General features: G+C 37.5%; 4 protein-coding genes across 14 annotated transcripts in view; 2 read left to right on the top strand and 2 right to left on the bottom strand.

Annotated features, from left to right (window-relative positions):
- LOC111458060 (stress-associated endoplasmic reticulum protein 2-like) overlaps positions 1–195 on the bottom strand; it is a 1,921-nt gene extending 1,726 nt beyond the window's left edge. The window contains exon 1 of the mRNA XM_023100558.1: positions 78–195. Coding sequence (XP_022956326.1) covers positions 78–80 — 3 coding nt within the window. The 5' untranslated portion in view covers positions 81–195. The remainder of the gene's footprint in view (positions 1–77) is intronic.
- Positions 196–1,018: 823 nt separating this feature from the next.
- Positions 1,019–5,799, bottom strand: LOC111457655. 11 transcript variants are annotated; one of them, XR_002712985.1, is made up of 4 exons: positions 5,372–5,799; positions 2,090–4,678; positions 1,861–1,935; positions 1,021–1,670 (listed from the first exon to the last, which is right to left on the bottom strand). XR_002712985.1 is itself a non-coding variant. In XM_023099989.1 (3 exons), exon 2 carries the CDS (start codon positions 4,499–4,501, stop codon positions 2,156–2,158), a length of 2,346 nt encoding a protein of 781 aa, XP_022955757.1. In that variant the 5' UTR covers positions 4,502–4,678; positions 5,372–5,799; the 3' UTR covers positions 1,019–1,935; positions 2,123–2,155. The 11 variants fall into 11 exon arrangements, 2 of the variants coding, with proteins under 2 accessions (XP_022955757.1, XP_022955755.1); XR_002712984.1 differs by having other exon boundaries at positions 1,022–1,201; positions 1,562–1,935; XR_002712989.1 differs by having other exon boundaries at positions 1,025–1,201; positions 1,849–1,935.
- Positions 5,800–7,505: 1,706 nt separating this feature from the next.
- LOC111457656 lies at positions 7,506–10,250 on the top strand. The gene is made up of 2 exons (XM_023099990.1): positions 7,506–8,421; positions 9,983–10,250. Exons 1-2 carry the CDS (start codon positions 8,052–8,054, stop codon positions 9,997–9,999), a joined length of 387 nt encoding a protein of 128 aa, XP_022955758.1. The 5' UTR covers positions 7,506–8,051; the 3' UTR covers positions 10,000–10,250.
- Positions 10,251–11,169: 919 nt separating this feature from the next.
- Positions 11,170–17,050, top strand: LOC111457741 (BAG-associated GRAM protein 1-like). The gene is made up of 17 exons (XM_023100124.1): positions 11,170–11,628; positions 11,713–11,810; positions 11,926–12,001; positions 12,773–12,901; positions 13,019–13,065; positions 13,143–13,245; positions 13,317–13,433; positions 13,521–13,550; positions 13,647–13,746; positions 14,196–14,302; positions 14,399–14,500; positions 14,585–14,689; positions 15,417–15,563; positions 16,129–16,182; positions 16,272–16,335; positions 16,641–16,702; positions 16,785–17,050. The coding sequence occupies exons 1-17, from the start codon at positions 11,386–11,388 to the stop codon at positions 16,863–16,865; spliced, it is 1,665 nt and encodes a 554-aa protein (XP_022955892.1). The 5' UTR covers positions 11,170–11,385; the 3' UTR covers positions 16,866–17,050.

Raw genomic sequence — 17,050 nt, 5'->3', positions numbered from 1 at the left:
AAAAAAAAAAAAAAAAAAAAAAAAAAAAAAAAAAAAAAAAAAAAAAAAAAAAAAAAAAAAAAACACAAAGAAAGTACCATTACTGAGTGGGAGATCTGGGAGGCGGAATTGAACTGGAGATGAAAAATGGGGACGAGTTCTTCAGATTTCTGTATATATGAACAAACAAATCAGGATTTTTCTCTTTTTTTTTCCAGGATGTACACGGCACGTTATATTATAATTAACCGTGTTGCGCCACGTAGTTTGTATACGTGGCGAACGCTTATTGGATTTTTAAGATGCCACGTTGATTTGTTCTTGTATCCACGTCAAACCGTGGGTAGGTCACCCGCCATTAAAGCCTAAATTAATAATAAAAAATACTGCGTTTTTATTTATATTTAACGTTTGGATATTTAAAAATATAATTTTTTTTAATTAATTAACCTAAGAGATTTTTTTTAGTTCAAGAGAATTTTATTAATTAATTGTAATTTTTTATAAACTATTTTATTTTTATTTAAGCGTTACTATAATAATGATATATTTTTTTATCATTTTTAATTAGGGTTATATGATTAATTTAGCAATATATTTATTTAAATATTACTTACTGATAATAAAATAATAACTTGGATGGTAATTAGTTACTTTCAATAGTAATAGTTTATTCAACTTAAAAATAAAGTGTGGTTTTGTCGTCGACAGCGGATCACGAAATCTTGGCGATCGGTTCGAGTTAGATAACTTTTATATTACCTGTTGCAAGAGTTATTATTTTATTCACTTGATTCCGCTTAAAACCAATTCAAAATTACTTGATAAATTATTCTCCAAAAATCCGTATGACATAATTCTTTCTAAATAAATCGAGAAAATAAAATTAAAAATATATATAAATATATACTCATTGATAAAAACTGCTACCGATTCCAACATTTCTCTCGATATTATGTTAATCTATAAATTTACAACAGTATTATGTTAGTGTAAAAATTAGGCATTGACGATTTTAGAACAAAATTTTAATAATAGTTCCGACCCTAAAGTTTGATAAATTGAATTTTACGAACATGACCAATATGAAATAAGCCTATCTATGCATACATTCCAGGGTTGAAAAAATGGTAGTTTCTCATGGATTCAAATAATTCTAATGAACTTTGAATTCATGAATTGAGTAAACCCAGTACATATATCCAACATGATCCATCGCCACCTGTGTCAAAAGCAAATAAGATACAATATTCAAATCAAATCTAAGTGAAGGAACCCCGAATCACATATGCATATCAAACTTGTGAGTTAGAACGGGGTGGATCCCACGTCAATTGAAGAAGGGAACGATCATTCTTTATAAGGGCGTAGAAACCTCTCTCTAGGAAATGCATATTAAAACTTTCGAGGGAGTCTCGGTCGATACTTTCAAAGCGAAAACAAAAGAAAGAGAGAATCCCTCGATGCCCTCTTTAAGCCTGGAAGAAGTCCGGAAGAGAAAGCACAAAAATGACAATATCGGCTAGCGTGGGTTTGGACTATTACACTCAAGAAAGCCAAAGCCAAAAAGCCAAAAAAAAACCTGATTCTCCTTAGGGCTTCTTCTCTCCTATGTAACGAAATGAAAACGACGCGGTTGAATACATTAAAAGACAGGAACCGAAGTCGAGAGCAAGCAGCGAAAAGGCACTCTAAAGTTGGGAGTAAGATAGCTTGCAGTCAGTGATATAATCTAGATCATAATCAGCTCAACAAAATGATTCCAAAGACAAATAAATAAAGCAATCTGGTGAGAGGTGATAAAGAATTGAGAGAGAACTATGCATGTATTCAGCAGAAGAAAAAGAGAGTTGGAAAGTAATTACTTACGCTTACTCGTACCTCACAAGCTGGCGGCTCTGGAAAACAGCTACGGGAGGGAATATATACAAAGCTTGCAAGAGCTTCCACAAGCGGCTACAGTGACACAAAAGGGTATAAATTAACCTTCTTAAAGATCTTCAAGTTCAAAGGCATAGTAACATCAAAAGGCTATGATTTTCGAGTACGGATCGATCGAACAAATCCTTACAGAGGGAGAAAGAAAGTCAAAATGCTCTAAAGATGTCACCTATTTCTAATCAGCTTCTTCTACAAAGTTTACCATTCACAACGACGAGGAACAAATAATCCATGTTCAAGAAACTTGCATTTCATTAGTTTGCACCGTTTTCCTGACCAGTTTAAGTTCTAGGACATCTTCCGCCACTTCTATTGCTACGGGTTTCACCATATCCTCTTTTCTTGCTTCCCTCGGTTTCTTCTCCGTCTTTCCATCACTAACATCTACGATCTCGGTCGCGGAATTTTGTGGTTTAAAGTTCTCAATCTCTATGATTTCTTCCTTGGGAGTTTCTATGACGTGAAGAAGATCAACTGGAGTGGCTGCAGGATCCAGTTCCCTGCAACCTCTGGGAGCGTTCGGTCCTTCTTGACCAGTAAGCAAATGTGAAGGTACAAGATGAGAAAACCGGAATATCTCATCTTTAGGGATCCTTCTTACTTGGCTTGGGTCCAAATGACGATGAAATACAGCCCTGAAACCAGCCACCTTGACGAGGGGAGTAACAATAACACCTAGTTCTTTGTTATAATCCTCAAGAACTTCTACTATGTCATACTTGTGTATTACCTCATCTGATGTCAGTTCATTCCAATCAGGGGACCAATTCCTGTAAAGAGTCCAAACATCTCCCTTTCTGGGATGTATGCAAATGTCTCCGTATGTGCCTTTTGACCATCTGACCTTGTGTGAAAAAGAATCAAGGGAACTATAAATCTCACGCCTCCCAGTTCTAAAATCCCCACACGTTTTTGGAAACCCGGAGCTTACCCAGCTCAGTGAACCCAAGTCATCACCAATTATTGAGTTTAGCCAACGAATCTTCAATTTAAACGGGTTCAAAGATACTACACTATGAATCCAGGCATAACGTCGAGGCATGCCATCGTCATCGTCATAAGCCGCCCAGACCTGATTATTTCCGAATGAGCTTTCTGTACAATCTCTATCAAAATTATGAAATTCCGGATCAGGGACATTTATTGACAGTGTTTCTGCACCACGGGGACATGAATTGCTAGGAAAATCAATCACTGACTGTGGTTCCTTCTTTGAATTCAGAAGTTCAATGGGCATGTCTTTATCATCCTGTTTACCACTCACTGGAGCTGTTTCTGTCTTCCCAGTTACCTTCTCCTTCCCATTTCCCTCTTTGACTGAACCAGTCGTTGAACTCTGTGAATTCAATTCGCGTAACATCTTCCTTATTTCCACCTTGGCCTTCTTGATTAATAAGTTCTTAAATTCACTAAAAGAGACATCCTGAGAGCTCTGGAGCGTGGTATTTATATTACCCTGAGTACAACCTTTCAGATTGCCCAACCTAGTCCTTTCTAGGCCAGTTTTTGACTGATTGGTCATATCTCTTGCATGGGAGCTAGAAGAAATGTCATCTATACCTCTTCTTCTCTTTACAGCACCAGAGTGCCCTGTAGATGAAGCACCAGGGGTCTTCTTAGATGTCGGGTGCTTTCTTCGTTCCTCTCTTTTCGCAGCTTGTGCCTCCTCACGTTCCCTTTTCACTTTCTCATATGCCTGCTGAACTACAGTTGCAGCTTGAGCAGCCGATGAAGCACCACCCGTTCGTGAGAAAGGACCCCATTGAAAGTTGTTTTGGCTATGTGTGGAATGATTTGATTCACTAGCTCCCATGTATGATGATGAAACTTTTTTACTGCCAGTTTGATAACTTTGCTGTGTAAAATCCCATCCATTAGATTTCACACCGTTTGAAGGGGGTGGGGGTGTTTCAATAGCAAAGAATGGCTCATGACAGTTGGGGCAAACAAGATTATGATGTAGATAGACTCGGAGATACTCATACTGCATCTTGCACCGATGGCACACCGTCCAAAAGGTTAGTCTTGGTTTCTGAGATGGAGCTGAAGCATAATCCGGTCGGGATGCACTTTTCTGTCTCTTCATATTTGAAGTAGTAGCACTTTTTGTGAAATTGTAAAAACCATTTCTCCCGGCTTGTGAAGACGAACTCCCCCGTGAAGTTGAAACAGTTTTGTTGACTCTACCATTCCTCTTCTGGTCATATACTACTCTTCTGGCTTTATCAGACAACAAACTCCAGGCCTGAGAAATAAGCTTAAAAGCCCCATCAGCTCCTACAGACTTGTTTTTGTCAGGGTGAAGAATAAGAGCTAGCTTCCTGTAGTGTTTCCTGACTGTTTCCTCATCAGCTCGTGGATCCAGACCAAGTATCGCATACCAATCGACTTCTCCATTTATCTTTTTTTCCGCAGAAACATAGACATCGAGCGTGGCTAACATTTGAGAGATACCGTCGAGTCCTGGAAATAAATTTTGTGCCTTCAAAGCAAATTTTTTAGCCCCCATTAAGTCTCTTGCTGTAAATTTCTCCTCAGCTTTCTCCTTAGCCCTTGCAGCCTCATCTTTATTACACTCCATTATTTCTTTCCCCTACAAACTTGCCTGCTTTGCTTTCTTATTAAAACAGCAGGGCTTTTTGTTTACTATAAAACCTTCAGCAACCACCTATTTGATTCTCTGGCTAAGCGTTTCCTCATACTTCAAAAGGAACAATGCTCCTTCACACTGCCAATTGGGCATCAATGTAGAAGCAAACTGCCACAGAAGAAACATTACCTTCAATCTTTGATTCGATATATAAACTGCTAACTATACACATCGAATTACGTAACTTAAAACCTAAAAGGAAATAGCAAAATCATTGCAGGTGTGATGGGTTAAAATGAATTCCGTGGGAACTTCTAAAGTAAATGAACTATACAGAATTGTGACCAGTCAAATATTGCAAAGCCCCGGTATCTATTACCAGTTAGAATTGGACCATGACAGCATTTCGGTCTATACCGGCACCATATATCTGATTGGGGAGGAAGATTAGAACTAGAGATTCATCGAAAAGCAAGGATATGGGCTCGTGTGAGTAGGAAACAGAAAATATCTATTCTAGTTTTATCATCAGCTATGGGTTCGAATCTAAGAGAAGTACTCGATAATGTTGTTAAAATTGCGTTATAATCCTTTAACACATAATATTACATTTTCATTTTCCTTAAAATCGTAAGTACTCAACAAGAAGGCAACAAAACATAACCTAACCACCAAAACACAATTCAATCCGGAATACCCTTAAATAACCAAGTTATTGCATTCTAATACCGATAAAAAGAAGCCCAAATTACCAACCAAATATACACACCCTAAAAAATCATAATGCAAAACGAAAACACAAAAAATATTCACATAGCATTAATATTGATGAAAACCAAAATGGAGTTAAAAGGCCAATACCCTCACGGTGGACGCTCGACGGTTGAATTTCAATTCCAGTAGCCATAAACAGATTCAGTCACCGCACATCTCCCCAAACGGAACCGTTCGAGAGAACAATTCGAATCAAATGCTTCTGGAGCAGTTTAAGACAATCGGAGATCTCTCTTCCTTCCACCGCAGATCAAAGGCAACAAAAATTGCAGCTGGCTTGTTGAACAGAAATCGCTCAAGTCGCCCCACCGGAAACTCGATTGTCGATTCCTTGACAGTGCCGTTTCTTTAATCGAACTTGAAGACGAATTCAATGGAACCGAGAGAAATAGTAGTGCATGGGGAATCGGCTCCGCCAGAATGCTGTTCTTCGAAGGCACCTGATGGGGGAACGGGGGGTATACCTGGGGACTGTATGAATCGACTGTATCGTTTTTCCGATATTTTTTAGCGAGGTTAGAGAAGAATTCTTTTTCTTTTTTTTCTTTAAATAATATTATATAAATGTAATAAAAAAAAATTATTTTCTTTTATAAATATATTTACTATTTTTTTTAGTGTACGAGTAAAATAATAATACAAAAGAGGCAAGCAACAACCGTGAAAAGTGCTTCAAGAGGAGCGAGCACGAGAGAGCGCAACAACACTTGTAAAAGTGCTCCAAGAGGAGAGAGCACGAGCGAGGTCAACAGTCTCATAGAAGTGTTTCAAGAAAACTGAACGATTGTACGAGCGTTGCTTAACTCTCTCGTGCAATAATCAGCCATTAGGTACGTGTATATAATTTAATAATAGTGGAAAAATTAAGATCCAGCTTGGACTAGGATTCGATGGCAAGCCCACGATCATTTGGGCCATAAATATCTAATTGGGTTTTAAACCAGATTTAGATACGAAATTTTCGGCCCAAATTTAATTTAATTTATTTTAATATTTATAATGTTATTGTATATGTTGTTTTTTCATAAATATGTTATTTATTAAATGTTAATTATTCGAATATTAATTACATATCATTATTTTAATTAATTATACTGAACAAAAATACTAAATATTTAAATATTAGTTTTTAAATTTTTGAGTCTCGATGGGCTAACTCACGATAATTGGGCTCCACCTTAACGTGTTATAAATTGAAGTTTGAGAATATATCGTTCGACTGTATAACCATGTGGGTAGCTTGAATTCATCCATGTCCATATATATGGCTCAAAATTTTAATATCTGATCGTACGTTTGTTAATCATTATAAAATTAAATAAAAATTATTACATGTCAAATGATGAAGGTTAAGAAAATATCAAGCAAAAAAAAGTTTAAGGTGAAAGTGGACATGGTGTGTGAGCTCAGCTAATCGTTGGGTCAATCAGATTAATTAACCTATGCACGGTTTTTCTTTGTGTTCTCCAAATCACAAATTTACCATTGAAACACTTGAAACTCGGGTGGCATCAATGGTTAGCGTGTGTTATTTTATTTTTTTATTTTGTAAATTTATTTTGTTAGCGTCAACTCCAATTTATTTTATTTTATTTTTATTTTTATTTTTTGAATTACACGTCTTATTTCTTTGACTTTTAGAAAATTCGAACAAATAATATATTATTAAAAAATGCTTTACGTAATAAACTTCTATGGTTGTCAACAAACTACATATTTTAATCGATCTTAATTTATTTTTATTTTTAATTATTTCAAATTTTATCCATAATTATATATTATCTTTCTGTATCAATTATTTTGTTTTTCTCCTCTTTTTGTATCTTAAGAATGTAATTTTAAGATTTTTTTTAAGTTTTATTATTATCTTTCAACATTTTTAAAAAAATTCAAAAAAATTTTTTTAACATTTTTTAAATTACAAAAACGCCTCGTGATGATTTTATTATTTTTATCCTCAAACTTAAAAAAATATTTAGAAATTATCTATAAAATATAGACGGTCTGTTTTCATCTATATATTGACAGTGATATTTTATTTGAATCTTTTTGTACAAAAGTTAAGAATGTTAATATTATTTTTAAATGTTACGGTATTTTTTTAAATAAATATATATATATATATATATATATATATATATTAAATGGAAGGTATCTATAAAGCTTTTTAAAATTGAGATTTTTGAAAAAATTTAAATAGGAAGGGTACCAAATTTCCATACTACCAACGGTATTTTTTTAACCCCGCCGAACTCCCAAAACTGACCGCAACACGCCAGCTGCGAAGAAGTCAGTACGCGAGCGCAAGGCAGTCGTTATCCCTTCAAGATAAGCTCCCAACTCCCCTTTCGTCTCCATTACGTGTAATCCACCGAATCTTCCCTTTCATTTCATTTTCCCCTTTTCTGCTTCTGCTTTCTCTCGGTCCAAATAGAAAATCGAGGTAAAATGAATAAGAACTCTGTGGGAACCATGAAAATGGGGTTTTAGTTCGATCTTCGATTTGGGTTTTCACCGTTCAGTGTGTTTGTTTGTGTGTGTGTGATTGTATTTAGTTGTGGGTTGAATGATTTTCGCAAGAATCAAATAAAAGTGTTGCTGATCAGACCTATCCACATGCTGTTCTTGTTGTTGACGGGTTTTAGTCTCGCCAATCCAATCACGGCCCCCACCCCCCCTGTTCCATAAGGGTTTCTTTGATTTTATCCTTTTTGGTTGATTCTTTCAATAAATCGTTGTTGGATTTTCTTTTGATCGAAGAATTACGATGCGACGGCAGCAGCAAGATGAGCAATCGAGTGTTTTCTACGAGCTTTCTTCTCTTGTTATGAATATCCTCCGATCGCCCTCGGCGGCGATTCCGTCTTCCGATCAGTCGTCGATGGTTTCAGCCGTGTCGTCGCGGCGGCCGATTCCGATGCAGATAACCCCGGCGGGGTTTGCGTCGCTACTTCTAGGGATTTCTTTGGCTCTAATGCTCTGTGGATCGGTTACGTTCTTCATCGGCTTTATGATGATGCCTTGGGTTATTGGATTGGTTATGTTTTTCTATGTTGCTGCTGTGGTTTCGTGCCTCTCCATGATCGGACGCTCGATTTTCTGCTACGCTACGGCTCCGCCTAGACAGGATATTCCAGGTACGGTGGTTTGTTTTGATGAGTTTCTTGTGAATCTGGATGTCTAATTGATGCGATTTTGTTGTTTTTGAATGCGTTTCGTTGATTCCTTATCATAAATTTTGGAGTATTAGAAGTAAAGTTCTGTTCAATTGGTGTGTTTAATCTGTCAAGCCATTGGTTAAGCATTGGAAAAGGTCATTGGCAACCCATCACTATGCTAGAGCTATGTATGCTTTGCAACTTCAAATGAAGGTTAGTTTATTGGACTAGTTTTAAGTCCAATTAAAAGAGTGCATATGAGATTCCACGTCGGTTGGAGACGGTTGGAGAGGGAAACGAAACATTCTTTACAAGGGTGTGGCAACCTTTCTCTCTAGCAGACTCGTTTTAAAAACTTTTAGGAAAGCCTAGAGAGGGATAGCCTAGAGAAGATAGTATCTGCTAGCGGTGGGTTTGGGTTGTTACAAATGGTATTAGAGCCAGACACTGGGTGGTGTGCCAGCGAGGATGCTGAGCTCCGAAAGGGGTGGACACTGAGCGATGTGTCAGTGAGGATGCTGGGCTCTGAAGGGAGGTGGATTGTGAGATCCCATATCGATTGAGATAAAAACGAGTGCTAGTGAGGATGTTGGGCCTTGAAAGGGAGTGGATTGTGAGATCCCACATTGATTGGAGAGGGGAAGGAGCGTCAATTAGGACGCTGAGCTCCAAAAGGGGTATATTGTGAGATCCCACATCGATTGGAGAGGGGAATGAAGGAAGGAGTGTCAGCGAGGACGCTGGGCCTTGAAGGGAGGTGGATTGTGAGATCCCACATCGATTGAGATAAAAACGAGTGCCAGTGAAGACGCTGGGCCTTGAAAGGAGGTGGATTGTGAGATCTCACATCGATTGAGATAAAAACGAGTGCCAGTGAGGACGCTGAGTCTCGAAGGGGAGTGGATTGTGAGATCCTACATCGATGGGAGAGGTGAATGAAGGAAGAAGTGCTAGCGAGGATGCTGGACCTCGAAGAGGGGTGGATTGTGAGATCTCACGTCTGTTGGAGAGGGGAACGAAGCATTCGTTATAAGGGTGTGGAAACCTCTCGTTTTAAAACCGTGAGGATGACGACAATACGTAATGAGCCAAAGCAGACAATATCTACTAGCAGTGGACTTGAACTGTTACACTAGAGTGGATATCATACTAATGGATGAAACATGAAACATGAAGATGGTTCCTTCTTAAATCAGACTTTTGGGATCTGTTAGGGAGAGGAATGCTTAGTTTAAAATGCGTTTGGGTGTAGAAACCTCTTCCTAACATACGCGTTTTAAAATCTTGAGGGGAAGTTCATCCCGGAATGCCCAAAGAGAATAATATATTGCTAACAGTGAACTTAGACTGTTACAACAAGCGTTCTATTTCAGCATCTGCAGAGTCATAGGACTAGGAAGATCTGCTAACCCCTCGATTACTTTTTTCGATCGGCACAAAGCTGTTTAATCAGCGAGCTTCCCGTCTTTGTTCCGTTTCTTGTTTGCAACAAATTTAGAACTTTTGAACTTAATTTTCCCATTTACTTTTGTATCTGCAGCTTGGAAACTAATGTGAAGAGGTAGATGATGATGGAAACAAGCAACGACTGTTTACGGTGGTAGCGGGTAGCTCTAACTTATTGGATGCTGCATTGTCGAGTGGCTTTCTTTTGTTAATAAGAATATTTACTGAAACCACCGCACCTAAATGATGGTGAAATTCTCTATTTAAAATCATGTATAGAATTAGAAAAATTATAAAGAAAAAATGGAAAGAGCAATAGATGGATATGAGATACGCTCTAATATCTCGAGCCTCATTCGTCATGAATTTTATAACAGCCTTAGTCCACCGTTAGCATATATTGTTCTCTTTGAGCTTTTTCGACTTCTCCTCAAAGTTTTTAAAATGATTTGTTAGGGAGAGATTTTCACACCCTTATAAGGAATGTTTAATTCTCCAATCCACCCCCTTGGAGGCCAGCATTCTAGTTGGCACACCGTCTGGTGTCTAGCTCTGATACCATTTGTAACAGCCCAACTTGCTACTAGCAGACATTGTCCTCTTTATAGGTTTAAGTCGTTTCATGATAGTGCGTTCAGGTCCTTAGATAGAAAGTTATAGATAAATTGTCTAGAAATGATACGTTTTTCTTTTTTGATAGAGAGTTATGAAAGTCTTACTCTATCCCTTGTAATTGCTAGCCACATTCAGTAACTCGTTAACAAGGACTTCGGGCTTAATTACGAACGGAGTAAAGATTTGTATTTGTTAACACTTTTTAGTTCCCATTAGTTTTTCTATTAATTACGAACAAAAATTTGATGTGAAGGCACTCGTAACCCGGTCATATGAGGATGTTATCGATGATTGACCGACTAAAGACAAAAGCCGATGGGCATGGTGAGATGATGTGATCCAACACCTTCTTGAGTAGGGGTGTACACAAGTTGAGATGGGTTGAGGGAATTTTTTGGACCAATTCAAAAGTTGGGGTCGGTTGAATTGGTAGCTCACTTTAACTCGAATTTTTTCACACCAATATATATTTATTAATAATGAAAAGTTTAATATCGATATTAAATTTATTTTATTAATAAATTATTATGAGATTTGTAATTATGTCCCATTTAATATAATTTACTCTAAGTTGACTAAATATTTGGCACTAGTTTATATAATTTTATTAAAATTATTTATTTAAGGATAATTATTAAAATTTATTACCAAATAAAATAAAAGTATGAGTGGGTACTTGTCCAGATGAAAGGTAACTAACTACCAAAAATATTCTCCAGGTATTAATTAAAATTCAATCATCTCTACCGAAAATACCCTTCACTTTTTACCAAAATTACCAACAATATTCGAAGTACTAGAGTTTGGATGGAAGGGCAATTTCGTCATGAAATTCATTTAGACGAAGACTAAAGAGAAGAAGAAAGAAAAAGAATAAAAGAAATGGCGGTTACAATTCCCTCCATTGAAAGTTTAGAGGGATTCCTCCACTTCGAGTTCAGGCCTCAAATGGCGATCGCTGTGGCGCTCGATTTCCTCCTCCCGTCCTGCCTGGAGATCAATATCACTCTTGCTACTTCTCTGTTTCTCATTTTCGCTCTCTGGATTTTCTGCTCTACTCGCGTTAAGAACAAGGTTGCCTCTGGTTTAAGAGACCTTCAAACTCATTCTGCTTATCTAATTAAGGTATGTTGATTGTTCTTATTCTATGGATGAAGACTGCATGTTGAAATCGAATCTTTTACTTAGATGATGCATTTGGTTTTTCAGTTGGAATTGTTGGCTGCCAAGAATCTTGTTGCTGCGAACTTAAATGGCACTTCTGATCCATATGCTATCATTACCTGTGGTGCAGAAAAGCGCTTCAGGTTATAATTTTCATGTTGCTTCTGTTCTGGAATTGTTGAATATGATTGTTGGATTTTAAATGAGATTTATCATCTTGAATTGAATGTGATTGTTGCATTTTTATTATGTGAGCAGTTCGATGATTCCTGGTTCAAGGAATCCCAGGTGGGGAGAGGAGTTCGATTTTTTCGTTGATCAGCTTCCTGTCCAGGTATTTATGCTGATATAGAGATGCTATCATTATTGCTACCATCTGACTGATATACAGATACTTTCTTATTGCTACAATCTTTTGAGTAGTTTGAGAGAAAGTGAGAGAAGTTTGAGAGAAAATCAATCTACATTAACCACTTTGGGTGGGCCTAATTGTGATCACTCAATCCAAGGATTGTCCTCTTTGGCTTTCCCTTTCGGGTTTTCCCTCATCCCCTCTCCAACCGATAAGGGATCTCACAATCTACCCCCTTAGGGGCCAACATCTGCACTAGCAAACTACTCAGTGTCTAGCAATGATACCATTTGTAATGGCCCAAACCCACCGCTAGCAGATATTGTCTTATTTGGACTTTCCCTCAAGGTTTTAAAACTCGTCCACTAGGAAGAGGCACCCTTATAAGAAATTTTTCGTTCCCCTCTCCCACTGATGTGGGATCTCACGATCCACCCCCTTGGGGGCCAGCGTCTTCGCTGGCACACTACTTAGTGTCTAACTCTAATACCATTTGTAATGGTTTAAACTCACCGATAGCAGATATTGTTCTCTTTAGATTTTCCCTCCTAGGCTTCCCCTCAAGGCTTTAAGACGCATTCACTGGGGAGAAGTTTCCACAACCTTATCCTTCCCCTCTCCCATCGATGTGAGATTTCACATTAATGATCATTAAGTTGTAAAAAAAATAAAAGAACTCAGTGAGAATAGTTCAAACTATAGTGACCACCTAATTTCCATACCATTCATATACTTTTTCCCTTTATCTAACAGGTTAATGTTACAATTTATAATCGGGATCTAGTTTGGAAAAGTGATGTTCTTGGTTCAGTTACTGTTACAGTTGAATGTGAAGGCCACACGGGTGCTGTGTGGTACACATTGGATACTCCTTCTGGGCAGGTGCTCATTCATAACTTCTTGCTTGTTTTTGTTATATTATTTACTTCTTCCTAGTATGCATTCATGCCCCTTTCCCTTATTAAGAAGACTGATTAAATTTGTATATGAACTTCTTAGGTTTGTCTCTACATCAAAACTATAAAATTGCCAGTCAATGCCGGAAGGTACCTTTTGTATTTTCAACTTATCTTTTGGATCTTTCTTCATATCAAAATTATAGATTTTAGTGACTGTTTTTCAGCACAGTTAATGGTTATGCTGGAGGTTTAGACAAACCAGAGCTAACAGTAGCTCATCAAAACCCGGGGCCTCTTCAGACAATCTTTGAGCTTCTACCTGATGAGGCTAGTTTCTTTCTTAAACCTACCATTGTTTTCAAAATTATTGATACCTAAGGGACATCATTTTCCTTCAGGTTGTTGATCGTAGTTTTTCCTGTGCTCTTGAGAGATCATTCTTGTACCATGGTCGTATCTACGTCTCTTCTCGGCACATTTGCTTCCACTCTAACATCTTATCAAAGCAAATCAAGGTTAAGAATGGCTTAATTTTGGTGTTTGTTGGCAATTTCTTGTCTTAAACCAAGCAGTTTAATGTTCATTTTCTTTGTTCTTGACAGGTGGTTATACCACTAGGAGATATTGATGAAGTATTTTCTGTCTCCCTCTTTCTTTCTCCATACTAATCTCGCTATTTTCTTATGAGATTTCTTGTGCTTATCTGATGGAATCTGTTTTGATTAAAGATAAGAGGGACTCAACATGCATTCATCAATCCTGCTGTAACAATTGTTCTTCGCATGGGTGCTGATGGGCATGGTGTGCCTCTGATGGGAAGTCCTGATGGTCAGTACAAAATATGAAATGAAACCACATATTGTGGGATATGGAGCCGGGTGACTATTTATAGTAAAAATCTGGATATATATGGTAAATATATATAGTAGGTGGTTATATCTGATATATATATATAATAAACTAAAACCATATATACCACTTAGGCAATGCTTTCAAGATCTACTTTCTCATTGCATTTTCTGTATTCTCTCTTTTTTGATCATTATAAGCCAATATTTCTCCTTGCATTTTCTCTCGTTCTTTGTGTTCATCTAGATCGAGTGTGTGCGTTGTTGTGCGATCCTAACACATATCTCAAGCTTGTAAATTTTCAACTTTCCTTGATGAAACTGTTCTTAGTTTGTAAGCTTCCTGGTGGTGGTTTGACGGTGTAAATCTTGATTTTGATGCACCTAGATGCCTCAATATCTTTCCTCACTGTCTCATTCCATTTCCAGGTAGAGTTGGATATAAGTTTACATCATTTTGGAATAGGAACCATGCAGTTGGAGCTTTACAGCATGCACTGAAGAACTTCCATAAAATGCCGGAAGCTGAGAAGAAGGCATGTTTCTTAAGTTTGTGTTTAAACAAACATTCACAATTCTTGTAAGCCTGGATGATTAGTTCTTGAGGCTTGTTGGTTTTAATCTCATTTCAGGAGAAACCAGAGTCAGCAGAAAAGATCAGCGCTGATAATTTGTGCAAAAATAAAAGTACTCAGGCTTTTATTAAAGAGGAAGTTCTTACAAGCATACACAGCGTACGCATCATTTTTTTAGCATCAAGACCTTGTGAACCATTATCCTACAATGAACTCAATCTTTGTTTCCTTTTTTTTCTTCAGGGTGTTTTCCCCTGCACTCCTGAGCAGTTCTTTACTACGCTGTTGAGTGATGGATCAACTTATACAAATACTTTAGCTTCGAGACGAAAAGAGACAAATCTAGTTGTAAGTTAGAAACTCGGTCTTTACTTTGGGAACTTGTAGCTTCCTAAGCCGGAACAGTTATGTTTTGGATTGTGCCACTAAGTGTAGGTCATCGGTTTCTATAAAAAGAAGTGATAGATCGTGAGATTCCACCTCGGTTGGAGAGGAGAATGAAACATTCCGTGTGAAAACCTCTCCCTAGCAGATGCGTTTTAAAACTTTGAGGGGAAGCCTGGAAGGGAAAGTTTAAAGAGAACAATATCTGCTAGCGGTGGGTTTGGGCTGTTACAAATAGTATTAGAGCCCGTCACCGGGCAATGTGCCAGCGAGAACGTTGGCCCCCAAAGGGGTGGATTGTGAGATCCACATTAGTTGGAGAGGAGAACGAAATATTCCTGTAAGGGTGTGGAAAACTCTCCCTAACAAACGCGTTTTAAAACCTTGAGGAGAAGCCTAGAAAGGAAATCTCAAAAAGAACAATATCTACTGGCGGTGGGTTTGGGCTGTTACAAATAGTATCAGAGCCAATCATGGGGCAATGTGCTAACGATGAGGCTGGCCCCCAAGGGGGTGGATTGTGAGATCTCACATCAGTTGGAGAGGAGAACAAAACATTCTTTATAAGGATGTGGAAACCTCTCCCTAACATACGCGTTTTAAAACCTTGAGAGAAAGCCCAAAGAAGACAATATTTTGGGCTTCATTGATTGCATTTATAATGCCTTATATTTAATTTTTCTGTATTCAGATGGGAGAGTGGCATGCTGCAGATGAATATGAAGGTCAAGTCAGAGAGGTTACATATAGATCTCCTTGTTCTAATCCCATGTGCCCACCCGACACAGCAATGACAGAGTATCACCATGCAGTTTTATCTGAAGATAAGAAGAAGTTGGTATGGCTAGCCTACTTATTTTCTTTCTTAATAATTATTATTTAGCCTAAAGTATAGTATATATGGTGTTTAAGCACTGCATTCAACTTTGATCAAATTCTTACCAGCATTTTAAAGGGTTCGTGAGGCATGCACCTAGGTGCTAAGTGTCACGGTCTCGTCCAAAGCATGTTGTCTGTGGCCACATGCTCATGCCACGCAAAACCCTTTATTTAATTCCATGTTGTATTGCCTTACTATTGTATTCTTTGTTTGTACAACTACTCGGTGAAATCATGTTTAGGTTTGTCAGACCTAAATCGTCTCAAAATATACTATAGGGGGATGTGACGAGTTGCCAAATTCTCCGTACCCGAAAAGTTATATGTTATTTAAGTCGTTGTGCTGTGTTTTGCTTCTAGTTAAATAATGTTACTTTTAAATCTTCTCTCATTCTTACTTTCAAACTCACTTTCAAAAATCTCTCTGCTCACGTTTTCTAAAACCTTGTTCTCTTTTATTCTTTTGTCAATTATATACCATTTGTGTTTTGGGTAGTTGATATGTTTTACATCATGTGTTGTAGGTATTTGAGATAATACAAAAAGCGCATGATGTGCCATTTGGGTCATACTTTGAGGTGATCAATTCTTCAACCATATTATCATCTTCTCATTTGGGTCATACTTTCAGAACATAGGTTTAATTGTGTATCTTCTACTGCATCAGCTCCATAGTAGGTGGCTGTTGGAGACCAATGCCGAGGATTCTTCTTCTATTGATTTTAAAGCGGGTAAGTTTTGCATTCTTTTTCTTTTACAAGAACGGAAACTTTTCAATAATTATAAACGATTGTGATGATTATGATTAAAAAGTAACCCATCTGAGCTTAGTAGCTATTAGGACAAAGTAGGCACGTAATTTGAGAGAATACTATTAGGACAAAATAACCTATTTGAGCATATCTCAACTTATCGAAGCATATACTCTTAGCTTAGAAGTCAGATGTTTGAATCCTCTCAACCCGAAGTGTTAATGTTTCTTTTTTCGGATCTCGTAATTGTAACAAAAGAGGGTTGTTTTTTTTATGGGACGCAGGTGTATATTTTAAGAAATGGTGTATGTTGCAGGCCACAATAAAAGCTGGCGCAATGCTTGAGGTTTGCATTTTTTCTGATTTCCTTGTTCTTTTAGGCGTCGTTTCTTGTAAATAAATGGTAAAGTTGATAACTCATTTTACAGTTCAAGCAAGTTGTGGATCTGAAGTTAGAGATCGCCCATGAATATATGAACTCCAATACTTCTGGAACCCAAACCCACTAAATTGCATCTCAGAGCTCTTCATGATTTAGGAGATTGTTGGTGGTGGTGCCTGCCATGTTTATGAAACTACATAACCTTTTCAGGTAATTCGGTTCAAATCTCAAACTTAAGTTTATTGAATCAACTACAGAAGTTAAAAAAACAAACACTCGCGAACAAGAGTCCAGAACTCATTAGGTTTAAGA

The sequence above is a fragment of the Cucurbita moschata genome, unplaced genomic scaffold, assembly GCF_002738365.1.
Source record: "Cucurbita moschata cultivar Rifu unplaced genomic scaffold, Cmos_1.0 Cmo_Scf00020, whole genome shotgun sequence".
Classification (NCBI taxonomy): domain Eukaryota; kingdom Viridiplantae; phylum Streptophyta; class Magnoliopsida; order Cucurbitales; family Cucurbitaceae; genus Cucurbita; species Cucurbita moschata.
The sequence above is the reverse complement of the archived record's forward strand: the minus strand, read 5'-3'. Positions and strand labels throughout refer to the sequence as shown.